An 11,423-nucleotide genomic window follows, 5' to 3' on the forward strand; every position below is an offset into this window, starting at 1 on the left:
ACAAAAAAAAAAAAAAAGCCACACTCAGAGCTAGTGACCATGCCTCGTCTGCTGGTACCTGCCATCCACTGCACCATGCTCTTTTCAATGACGGCTCATTGTTACTTTTTTTGGAGGGAGCTCCAGCCCTTCCGATTGTCCTTGCTGGTCCTGTGTTGGGGATTGAGCTGATGGAACCTTTGCTCTTTGCTGGGGTACCCGTCTCCTCTTTCCTTCTGCCTACAAGACTTTCTTGAGGAGGCTGGCTTTAGCATACTCACTGCTTCTGCAGCTGTGCTCATGGGGTAGAGGGATGTAGGGCTTGCTGAGCAGAGCGCTGGGAAGTTGAGAGCCCTGCCTAGTGAAGCCTTCTAGGACTGTGAGCGTGTGGGGGAGGATGCATGTTCCAGGTGCTTCCCGTTGGAAGGCCTTGCAGCAGCTCCCGTGCCACGTGCTGTTGAGGTCTTCCTTTGTAGATCGTCGTGTGCTGAATGAAGTTCATCACAGTGCGACTGGGGTATACGAGGGGCTCGGTGTTGTCTCGCGAAGCAAAGTGGTGGCTTCTCCTTGTGGCCTCTGACAGAGTTACCTTGCGCTCTGCAGCCGTGTTCTGAGTGCACGAAGCTCCTTCGGCCTTGCTGCACTTCCCTTGCCTGCTTCCCAAAGTTTCTCTCTGCCAAGCGGAGGGCGGCTGAGGTGAGAGACGGAGGCAGAGGCGTCAGCACCGCCGCCTCAGGGGCCTCACTCTGGTCCCCCGCCCATGCTGAGGCGAGATGTGCGTGGCCTATGAGGTGTCGGCCCCTTTGTGACACGGTGGGTGACATCATGGGGCTCAGCTATAAAACCCCGTCCCCGCCGTGCCCGGCCACACTTCCCAGCAAGGCCTGGGAGGTGTTGGAGTTGCTCTCGCCAGCGCTGCTCTGCTCCACAGGAGCTGCTCTGCCAGCAGCAGAAGGCGAGGGGAGCCTGTGGGAGAGAACGCTGGTTGGGAAGTGTTGAGGAGGAGAAGGAGGAGGAGCCAAGGGAGTTTTGTAGCAGGAAGAGCACCTCTTTCCCAGCTGCTGTAAGGCAGGGGCAAAGATGAAGCACTACCTGCTCTTCAGCCCCTTGAAGCCTGAGGAACTTTCATTAATTAAGGAGCTCACCAGCAAAGGTAAGGCCCTGGGGGGCCCTTGTGGGAGCACTGTTGTCGCAAAGATGGACATGAGCTGTGGAAAGCTTGGGGCTGCCACTGCCGGGGGAAGGTCTTCTGAAGGGTCCTGGCGTATGCAAGGAGAGCCCTGAGTGCATCAAATGTGCTTCCCAAGGTGCATCTGATGCCTCCCCTTCCTCCCCAGGCCTGTCCTGGGCACAGTGCGGGCTTGCAAGCTGGGCAAGGTCCAGGAGCTGTGCAGCAGCTTGCCCCAGCAGTGCGAGTGCTGGCTGAGGGCAAGGCAGAGCTTGATCACACACCACTGTCACCTCTGTGGCTATGGGGGTTCAGACTTCATGGGCATTGCCAACTCACCGCATCTTGGGATCTGTCTTTTGCTTTCCAGAAATCTGCCAAGTGTGGGATAGTACATCCAAATACATCAGAAGGCAGCTGTTGCGGAAGCAGGTGAGCCTTACATCCTGCCCCTGGCCCATCTTGCCCCTTTGGACCTGGGCCACGCAGCACCATCTTCAGGGCCCGCAAGTCACGCAGCACCCTTGCAGCTCTGCCCAGCACTGCCATTGATCCCTCTTCTTGCTTGCGTTTTCAGGTGGTGAATATCGGAATCGGAACCTTTGCCGTTGTGCCAGCAGACACCACTAGTGCCGATGGCAAGGCTATGGTTGTTCAGAAACCCGTGTTCAAGCCCTGCAGGTTTATGATGACATTTTACAAGCTCAAGTGTGCCGAGAACGAAATTTCTAGTAAGAAGCTTTTTGCTTTGCTTTCCCTGTGCAGCCCTTGCCTTTTGCTCCATGCAGTCGTCCCTGTGCCATGGCAGAGCAAAGTGTCTTGCAACATGGACAGGCCGAGTGTGGGTGCACATACAGCATCCCAGAACCTGCCCCTCCCCTGGGAGTCAGCCCCCTCTTTGCGGCTCGTCCCACCCTCTAGCTGGATGCTCGTAGCAGGTGGCAAAGCTTCCCTTGGCCTTCTGTTCCCCATCTGCTCTGCTCTGGAGATGTGGCCAAAGCTGGCAAGGGCCTTCCCCGTGGCACAGCATTGCACGAGGGCTGGGCGCTGCCCACACTTAGTGTGTGAGTTTGCTGAAATGCGTGGGGACTGACGTTGTTGCTTCATGGTTGTTTTCTAGTCGAGACACCATTTGCTCCGCTGGACTTTGAGCAGATTGCCTCAGACATCCACTTCCGACCAGAAATAGTAGAGCAGTGCATCCATGAGACCCTGCTTCTCTTCGCTGGTGCCCTCCTGGACAAAAAGGATGTGGAATTCTTCTTCAAGGGTATCGGCATTCTTACTGTGCGAAGAAAAGTGGTCACCATGAACTTCTACACTGAGTTCCTGCTGGAGGTGGATGACACAGACAACATGTATGAAGCTCTTCTCACGGTGAGTGGTTCGTGTCTCCGGGGCTGCTGGCAGCTCTGGCAATGCTGTCAAAGCTCTCTCAAACTGCTTTCTCCTTGCCTGCCTCGCCATCGGGTGAGACAGGCTCGAGGAGCTATACAAACTCTCGGTAGCACCTGGGCCTGTTTGTGTGAGGGGCTAATGACACCAAAGGAGAAAGTGGGGCGAGGATTTTGGAGAGGCAGCCATGTCCCTGAGCAGTGGGAACGTTTGCTACCTTTGGGAGCAAGGAGCCCATATCCTCGGCTTCTGCTGACGTGTGTCTGTCCCATTTCAGGACTCCAAGATGACGGATATGATTGCATCTGACGGCAAAAATAAATATACTCGTATCAGTGGAAATAGTTTCATCACACTACCAACGTGAGTGCCATCTCTTCTGCAACATCTGGCTGGCCAGGGGAGCTGGTGCCCAGCTCGTGCTTTGGGTGCAGCCCCTTCATGGTGCTTCTCTCCTGCCAAAGTGAGGCAGGACCAGCTCGTTGCTGGGAGGGCTTCCAGGCTGACCCCCTGCTCAGTCCTTCTGGGCAGTGCAGATGAAGCGGCCAGTCTGCAGTTGAGGGTCCCTGAGAGTGGTGGGAGGGTGTGAGGGGACAGCGAGGAGGACTTGTGTTGGGTCTGGCGGGAAGGCGAGGGAAGCGCGGGAAGAAGCTTCTGGAGGCTGTGGGGCCCCTCAGCTTGCACAGGCCATTGTGTCCTCCAAAGGTTCAGCAGTAGCTCCCAAAGAACCCTGTCAGCAGCTTCTTAGTGTGGGACACCAAGGGAACACAGTGCCTCTTTTGACAAGTGGTGTCTATCTGTTTCCAGGCTTATACTTCAGGACCCGCACTGCAATCCGATTTCCATCAAGCCCAAAAGAGATCCGCAGCCTTGGGGCAAGGGTGGCCGAAGAGGTAATGTCCCAGTGGGCTTCTGGCAGGGGGTTGCATGTTCTCCTCTCGTCCTCGCAGGGCAGGAGAGCCAATGTTGATGTGTGGGGCATGGGAGAGAAGGCAGCTGTGTGGGACAAAATGCCCCAGGAATGGTGGCTCCTAGGGTCGGCAATGAGTGTGGGTGGGCACGGCTGAGCAGCTCTGCTGCTGCCGCTGCCCTGCACAGACACAGAGGTGACATCGTGGTGTTCTCTTGCAGTGAGTGTGCTGGACCCGGTGGTGCTGGCTCAGAGGAGGGTTTCTCTAGCCAAGACGGCAGAGAAGAAAACCAAGGAGGATAAAAACAAGCAGGGTGACCAAGCCAGGTGAGCCTGCTGGAGAAGTGTTGTGGTGGAGTTGGGGGACATAAAGGCAAGAGCCTTTTGTGCCAGTAAGAAGTTTCCATAGGCTGCAGTGCATGTGCTCATGCCAAAAAGCACTGGAAACATCAAAGGGACAGCTGTTGTCCTGGTGGAGACATGGTCTTCCTCCTGCATAAGCACTTTCTGCTGCTGGAGCTAAGGTGTGAGCTGCGAGCCCAGCTCTTAGAAACTGCCTCCAAAAGTACTCCCATAAGCTAAGCCTGCTGTGTCTTTTTAGATTCCTGCCACCAATTCATGAGAGGTCTGGGGAAGAGCTGAAGAAGCCAAAACCTCCAGCTCATCCACGGCCATCCACGGCTTTTCCTCTGGACCCTCCGACAATGGTACGCCATAGGTATTTGCCAGCCCCGTTCCACTTTGGGGTCTCCAGAGCAAGGCAGAAGCAGCAGCTGATGCTGCCCACCATCCCTGTGCTCCTGCATGTACCCAGCCCCAGGAGACTAATGCTGTACGCGGTTGTGTTTCCCTTGCCTGCAGGGAGTGTGCTCTGTGTGCACTCAGATAGAAGAAAGACAGGAACGCATACTGATGGGCCACAGGCTCAAAAAGATTGAAGCTGAAATGTGGGACCAATACTATGTATGCATATGGAGTAGGAGCATGGAGCATGGCGTGTTTTCAGAGTCCCCAGGAAAAAATGCCCCCAGCAGGCATTTGCCCTCCTCCTTGGGAGGGAGGGGAGCAGTGCAGGTCTCCGGCATGGCAGCGTTACAGTCACCACCTGGCCACTCAAGGGGCCTGCTGTCTGCCCGCTCCCCTGCACGCTGAAAGGAGCAAAGGGCCAAGCCAGCAGCGAGCTGGGCATGGGCACGGGTCTGCCGGGAGACTGTACCTCTCTGCAAGGGATCAGAGCCCGCAGTACCTGCGCTCTGAAGACTAAAGTGAGCCTGTGCGAGGCACCTAACTCAGCAGAAGCACACCCCCAGGCAGAAACGGCAGGCCGTGCCCTGGGCTCAGGGAGCAAGGGCTGTAGCCTTGAAAGCACTGGCTGTTGGTAGCAGACCCCATTGGAGAGGGTAGCCCACTGCTGCTCAGCGCCATTTGCTGCAGGAGTGCACTGGGAGGGGCAGCCTCAGCTCCTTGCAGCAGTTCTTTAGGAGACTCTCTTCTGGTTTTGCAGAGACCCTTCTGCCAATTGCTCAAGTGCTTGCGACGTCCTTCCCACATCGTGAGAAAGGAGTACGATCAGATGTTCAAAGAGAGGATGAAGCAGAATGATAAAGGCCAAAGACATACGAGCCAGAAGGCAGCACAGGGATGGCACGAAGAGCCACAGCCCCCGAGGACAGCACAGACAGAGTAAGTGTGCACAGGTCCAACCGAGGCCTGGGAAGAGCCCTGGAGGACCTGAGACCCTGAGCCGTGTTCTGGGGTTCCCAGGGCTTGTCGTCCTCCCCTTCCTCGTGACATGGAAAGGAGCAGGGTGCGATGCCACCCCCAGGGGCCTCTCCGCACCCCCAGGCCGGGACTTGACACAGGTCCAGAGGGGAAGGCTGTGGGTGCAAAGGGCCAAGGGGGTCGCGTCTGATGGTGGGCATCTCTGTGGGACGTTGCAACACATCCCACAGCTAGGGGCCTGAGTGAGGCCTTGGGACACTTCTGTCCCTTCTTCCCCACACAAGTGGGGGAAGTGAGATGGTTTTGTGCCAGTGAGATGTTCCCCTCAGCCGTAGTGCATGTGCTCATGCCAAAAAGCACTGGAAACATCAAAGGGACAGCTGTTGTCCTGGTGGAGACGTGGTCTTCCTCCTGCACAAGCACCTTGTGCTGCTGGAGCTAAGGTGTGAGCTGCGAGCCCAGCTCTTAGAAACGGTCTCCAAGTGTACTCCCAGAAGCTAAGCCTGCTGTGTCTTTCTAGATTATTGCCACCACTTCATGAGAGGTCTGACGAGGAGCTGAAGAAGCCAAAACCTCCAGCTCATCCACAGCCTAAGCCCCCTGAGCACAGGGCTTTTGCTCAGGACTCTTCAAGACCGGTACGCCATAGTTATTTGCCAGCCCCGTTTGCCCTTGGAGACTCCAGAGCAGGGCAGAAGCAGCAGCTGTTGCTGCCCACCGTCTCTGTGCTCCTGCCTGTGCCCAGCCCCAGGAGACTAACCCTGCATATGGTTGTGTTTCCCTTGTCAGCAGGGAGTACGCTCTGTACGTACTAAAATAGAAGAAAGACGGCACCGTATACTGATGGACCATAAGCTCAAAAAGCTTGAGGCTGCAACGTGGAACCAATATGATTCAACGTTGCAGAGGCTGATGATGGAGCACAGGCAGGTATGGCATGCATTCAGAGCCCCCAGGAAAAAAATGCCCCCAGCAGGCATTTCCCCACTCCTTGGGAGGGAGGGGAGCAGTGCAGGTCTCCGGCATGGCAGCGTTACAGTCACCACCTGGCCACTCAAGGGGCCTGCTGTCTGCCTGCTCCCCTGCACGCTGAAAGGAGCAAAGGGCCAAGCCAGCAGTGAGCTGGGCATGGGCACGGGTCTGCCGGGAGACTGTACCTCTCTGCAAGGGATCAGAGCCCGCAGTACCTGCGCTCTGAAGACTAAAGTGAGCCTGTGCGAGGCACCTAACTCAGCAGAAGCACACATCCATGCAGAAAAGGCAGTCCCTGCCCTGGGCTCCGGGAGCAAGGGCTGCAGCCTTGAAAGCGCTGGCTGTTCATAGGAGACCCCATTGGAGAGGGTAGCTGGCTGCTGCTCAGCGCCATTTGCTGCAGGAGTGCACTGGGAGGGGCAGCCTCAGCTCCTTGCAGCAGTTCTTTAGGAAACTCTCTTCTGGTTTTGCAGAAAAACTTCCGCCACCCGCTGGAGTGTGACCAACATCCTTCCTTCCGTGTCAGAATGGAGTACGACGAGAAGGTAAAGGAGAGGATGAAAGAGAATGAGGAAGGCCTAAGCCCTGTGAGCCAGAAGGCACCAGAAGGATGGCACGAAGACCCACAGCCCCTGAGGAGAGCACAGAGAGAGTAAGTGTGCACAGGTACAACTGCGGCCTGGGAATCCCCCTGGAGGCCATGAGCCCTGGAGCAGTGTTCTGGGGATCCCAGCGCTCGGAGTCCTCCCCTTCCTCGTGACACCGGATGGAGCTGGGTGTGATGCCACCCCCAGGGGCCTCTCCGCACCCCCAGGCCGAGGCATGACACAGGTCCCAGGGGAAGGCTGTGGGTGCAAAGGGCCAAGGGGCCGTGTCTGATGATGTGCGTCTGTGTGGGACATTGCAACACATCCCACAGCTAGGGGCCTGAGTGAGGCCTTGGGACATTTCTGTCCCTTCTTCCCCACACAAGTGAGGGAAGTGAGATGGTTTTGTGCCAATGAGATGTTTCCCTTGGATGCAGTGCATGTGCTTATGCCAAAAGGCACTGGAAACATCAAAGGGACAGCTGTTGTCCTGGTGGAGACGTGGTCTTCCTCCTGCACAAGCACCTTGTGCTGCTGGAGCTAAGGTGTGAGCTGCGAGCCCAGGTCTTAGAAACGGCCTCCAAGAGTACTCCCAGAAGCTCAGCCTGCTGTGTCTTTTTAGATTCGAGCCACCAATTCACAAGAGGTCTGAGAAGGAGCTGAAGAAGCCAACACCTCCAGCTCATCCACAGCCTACACCCCCTGAGCGCCCGGATAAACCTCAGGACCCTCCAACAACGGTACGCTATAGCCATTTGCCAGCCCCGTTTGCCCTTGGAGACTCCAGAGCAGGGCAGAAGCAGCAGCTGTTGCTGCCCACCGTCCCTGTGCTCCTGCCTGTGCCCAGCCCCAGGAGACTAACGCTGCACTCGGTTGTGTTTCCCTTGCCTGCAGAGGGCGCGCTCTGTGCGTGCTCAGATGGAAGAAAGACGGCACAGAATACTGATGGCCCACGAGCGCAAACAGGTTGAAGATGAAATCTGGGGGGAATACGATGCAATCCTACGGAGTAGGAGCAGGGAGCGAGAAAAGGTATGTCATGCATTCAGAGCCCCCATGAAAGAAATGCCCCCAGCAGGCATTTCCCCACTCCTTGGGAGGGAGGTGAGCAGTGCAGGTCTCTGGCACAGCAGTGTTCTGGTCACCACCTGGCCAGGCAGGTGCCTGCTGTCTGCCCGCTCCCCTGCGCGTTGCCGTGCGGAAGTAGCTGTTGCAAGAAGCAAAGGGCAAAGCCAGCAGCGAGCTGGGCATGGGCACGGGTCTGCCGAGGGACCATACATCCCTGCGAGGGATCAGTGCCCACAGTACCTGCGCTCTCAAGACTAAAGTGAGCCTGTGTGAGGCACCTAACTCAGCAGAAGCGCACTCACATGCAGAAAAGGCGGGCCCTGCCCTGGGCTCAGGGAGCAAGGGCTGCAGCCTTGAAAGCGCTGGCTGTTGGAAAGAGACCCCATTGGAGAGGGTAGCCCGCTGCTGCTCAGCGCCATTTACTGCAGGAGTGCCCTGGAAAGGGTAGCCTCAGCTCTGTGCAGCAGTTCTTTAGGAGACTCTCTTCTGGTTTTGCAGAACCCCGTCTACCACCAGCTGGAATGTGGCCGACGTCCTTCCTGCCTGTTGAGAAAGGAGTACGACAAGAAGCTGAAGGAGAGGATGAAAGAGAATGACAAAGGCCAAAGCCCTGCAAATCAGAAAGCATCAGATGGGTGGAAGGAAGAGCCACAGCTCCCCAGGTGAGCACAGAGAGAGTGAGTGTGCACCAGCCCCGCTGAGCCTGGGAACAGCCCTGGAGGCCCTGAGACCGTGAGAGTGTTCTGGGGATCCCAGCGCTCGGAGTCCTCCCCTTCCTCGTGACAAGGCAAGGAGCTGGGTGCGATGCCACCCCCAGGGGCCTCTCTGCACCCCAAGGCCAAGGCATGACACAGGTCTCGAGGGGAAGGCTGTGGGTGCAAAGGGCCAAGGGGGCCGTGTCTGATGGTGGGCGTCTGTGTGGGACATTGCAACACATCCCACAGCTAGGGGTCTGAGTGAGGCCTTGGGACACTTCTGTCCCTTCTTCCCCACACAAGTGGGGGAAGTGAGATGGTTTTGTGCCAGTGAGATGTTCCCCTCAGCCGTAGTGCATGTGCTCATGCCAAAAAGCACTGGAAACATCAAAGGGACAGCTGTTGTCCTGGTGGAGACGTGGTCTTCCTCCTGCACAAGCACCTTGTGCTGCTGGAGCTAAGGTGTGAGCTGCGAGCCCAGCTCTTAGAAACGGCCTCCAAGAGTACTCTCCTAAGCTAAGCCTGCTGTGTCTTTTTAGATTCGAGCCACCAATTCACGAGAGGTCTGAGAAGGAATTGAAGAAGCCAACACCTCTAGCTCGTCTACAGCCTAGGCCCCCTGAGCGCCTGGGTTTTTCTGCTCAGAAAACTGCAACCACGGTACGCCATAGACATTTGCCAGCCCCGTTTCCCCCTGGGGACTCCAGGGCAGGGCAGAAATGGCAGCTGTTGCTGCCCACCGTCCCTGTGCTCCTGCCTGTGCCCAGCCCCAGAGACAAACGCTACACACGGTTGTGTTTCCCTTACCTGCAGGGAGCGTACTATATGCGTGCTCTGAGAGAGGAAAGACGGGAACAAATACTAATGGCCCACAGGCTCAAAAGAATTAAAGCTGAATCATGGGATAAATACGATTCCAGCATACGGAAACAGATCTTTGAGCGAAGACAGGTATGGCATGCAGTCAGAGCCCCCAGGAAAAAAAAAGCCCCAAGCAGGCATTTCCCCACTCCTTGGGAGGGAGGGGAGCAGCGCAGGTCTCCGGCACAGCAGCGCTGTGGTCACCACCTGGCCAGGCAGGGGCCTGCTATTTGTCCGCTCCCCTGCGCGTTGCTGTGCGGGAGGAGCTGTTGCAAGGAGCAAAGGGCCAAGCCAGCAGCGAGCTGGGCATGGGCACGGGTCTGCCGAGGGACTGTACCTCCCTGTGAGGGATCAGTGCCCTCAGTACCTGCGCCCTGAAGACTAAATTGAGCTTGGACGAGGCACCTAACTCGGCAGAAGCACACCCCCAGGCAGAAAAGGCGGGCCCTGCCCTGGGCTCAGGGAGCAAGGGCTGCAGCCTTGAAAGAGCTGGCTGTTGGTAGCAGACCCCATTGGAGAGGATTGCCCCCTGCTGCTCAGTACAGGCGTGCACTGGGAGGGACAGCCTCAGCTCCTTGCAGCAGTTCTTTAGGAGACTCTCCTCTCGTTTTGCAGAAGAACTTCCACCACTCGCTGGAGTGTGACCGACGTCCGTCCTTCCTCTTAAGAAAGGAGTACGACGAGAAGCTGAAGGAGAGGCTGAATCAGAATGTGAAAGGCCAAAGCCCTACGAGCCGGAAGGCAGCAGAGAGGGGGCAGGAAGAGCCGCAGCTCCCCAGGAGAGCACAGACAGAGTAAGTGTGTGCCAGCCCCGCTGAGCCTGGGAAGAGCCCTGGAGGCCATGAGCCCTGGAGCAGTGTGCTGGGGTTCCCAGCGCTCGGAGTCCTCCGCTTCCTTGTAACACGCGAAGGAGCTGGGTGCGATGCCATGCCCGGGGGCCTCTCTGCACCCCACAACCAAGGCATGACACAGGTCCCGAGGGGAAGGCTGTGGGTGCAAAGGGCCAAGGGGGCCATGTCTGATGGTGGGCGTCTGCATGGGACGTAGCAACACATCCCACAGCTAGAAGCCTGAGTGAGGCCTTGGGACATTACTGTCCTTTCTTCCCCACCCAAGTTGATGGCCTTTCTTTTGGATCCTGCAGGAAAGGGGAGAAGATAAGGCTCTTGGACCACCGTGAGAAGGCCCAGGGCGTGCCGTCCACGCCAGGAAACCACAAGCGGCCCTGCAGCTTCCAGCTGCAGAGGCCGTAGCCATCAACTCCAACATCGAAAGCTGAGGCAGGCGCCAGCACCAGTACCAGGGACACTCCAGCAGAAGCTCCCACCTCTGCTCATGGCGCTGCCCCCTTTGCAGTGTGAGAGCTGTTAGCAAGGGGTGTGAAGGGCGCCTTCCAAAGGATGAACTGCCAAATAAAGAGTGCTGGTGCCTGCTGCCAGCTGGACTGACCGCGCTGTTCCCTGCATGGCCTTTTTTTACACAAAAGAGGAGAGGAAAAGCCCTGCAACTCCCAGTATTGCTCCCATGGTCCCTCCCACCTCTCCCGGTGGAGGGCAGCTCGTGCAGGGGGACCTTGGGCCCTGTGGCAGAGGGCTTCTCCCAGTGCTGACGAGGACCATCTGCCGCCAGGGACTTGCTGCTTTGCAGCAATGGCCGGGAATGACAAGCAGGTTTCTGTCTGTGGTACACCTTCCTTGACATCCATTTTGCAATTAGTGGGCCCACAGACCCATTCTCCTGCTTTGGGGAGATTCTTGGATTCTCTTGGGGGATTCCTTTGGTGCTTTCTCTACACTCCCTGTCATCACTTAAGACCTTCAATAGAAGTGGTCTGCTTTTCCAAGTTGAATGTCCAAAAAAAACAAAAGGTTGTTTTCTAGCTGAGACACTACTTGCTTTGCTGGACTTTGAGCTGATTGCCTCAGACATCCACTTCCGATGACAAAGAGTAGAGCAGTGCATCCAGAAGACCCTGCTTCTCTTTGCTGGTGCCCTGCTGGACAAAAAGGATGTGGAATGCTTCTTCAGGGGTATTGGCATTCTTACCTTGCAAAGAAAAGTGTTCA

General features: G+C 56.9%; 1 protein-coding gene across 4 annotated transcripts; it reads left to right on the forward strand.

The window, feature by feature from the left end:
* Positions 1 to 10,808, forward strand: LOC136789037 (coiled-coil domain-containing protein 81-like). Of its 4 annotated transcripts, none has more exons than XM_066988330.1 (19): positions 2 to 1,132; positions 1,518 to 1,579; positions 1,725 to 1,878; positions 2,268 to 2,524; positions 2,820 to 2,905; positions 3,350 to 3,435; positions 3,674 to 3,779; positions 4,054 to 4,159; positions 4,957 to 5,135; positions 5,695 to 5,812; positions 5,964 to 6,104; positions 6,620 to 6,798; positions 7,356 to 7,473; positions 7,628 to 7,765; positions 8,300 to 8,463; positions 9,036 to 9,156; positions 9,310 to 9,447; positions 9,973 to 10,151; positions 10,502 to 10,807. In XM_066988330.1, exons 1-19 carry the CDS (start codon positions 1,060 to 1,062, stop codon positions 10,608 to 10,610), a joined length of 2,514 nt encoding a protein of 837 aa, XP_066844431.1. In that variant the 5' UTR covers positions 2 to 1,059; the 3' UTR covers positions 10,611 to 10,807. The 4 variants fall into 4 exon arrangements, with proteins under 4 accessions (XP_066844433.1, XP_066844431.1, XP_066844432.1 ...); XM_066988331.1 differs by having other exon boundaries at positions 5,967 to 6,104; XM_066988332.1 differs by lacking the exon at positions 9,310 to 9,447 and having other exon boundaries at positions 1 to 1,132; positions 10,502 to 10,808.
* Positions 10,809 to 11,423: the final 615 nt, after the last annotated feature.

The sequence above is a fragment of the Anser cygnoides genome, chromosome Z, assembly GCF_040182565.1.
Source record: "Anser cygnoides isolate HZ-2024a breed goose chromosome Z, Taihu_goose_T2T_genome, whole genome shotgun sequence".
Lineage (NCBI taxonomy): Eukaryota > Metazoa > Chordata > Aves > Anseriformes > Anatidae > Anser > Anser cygnoides.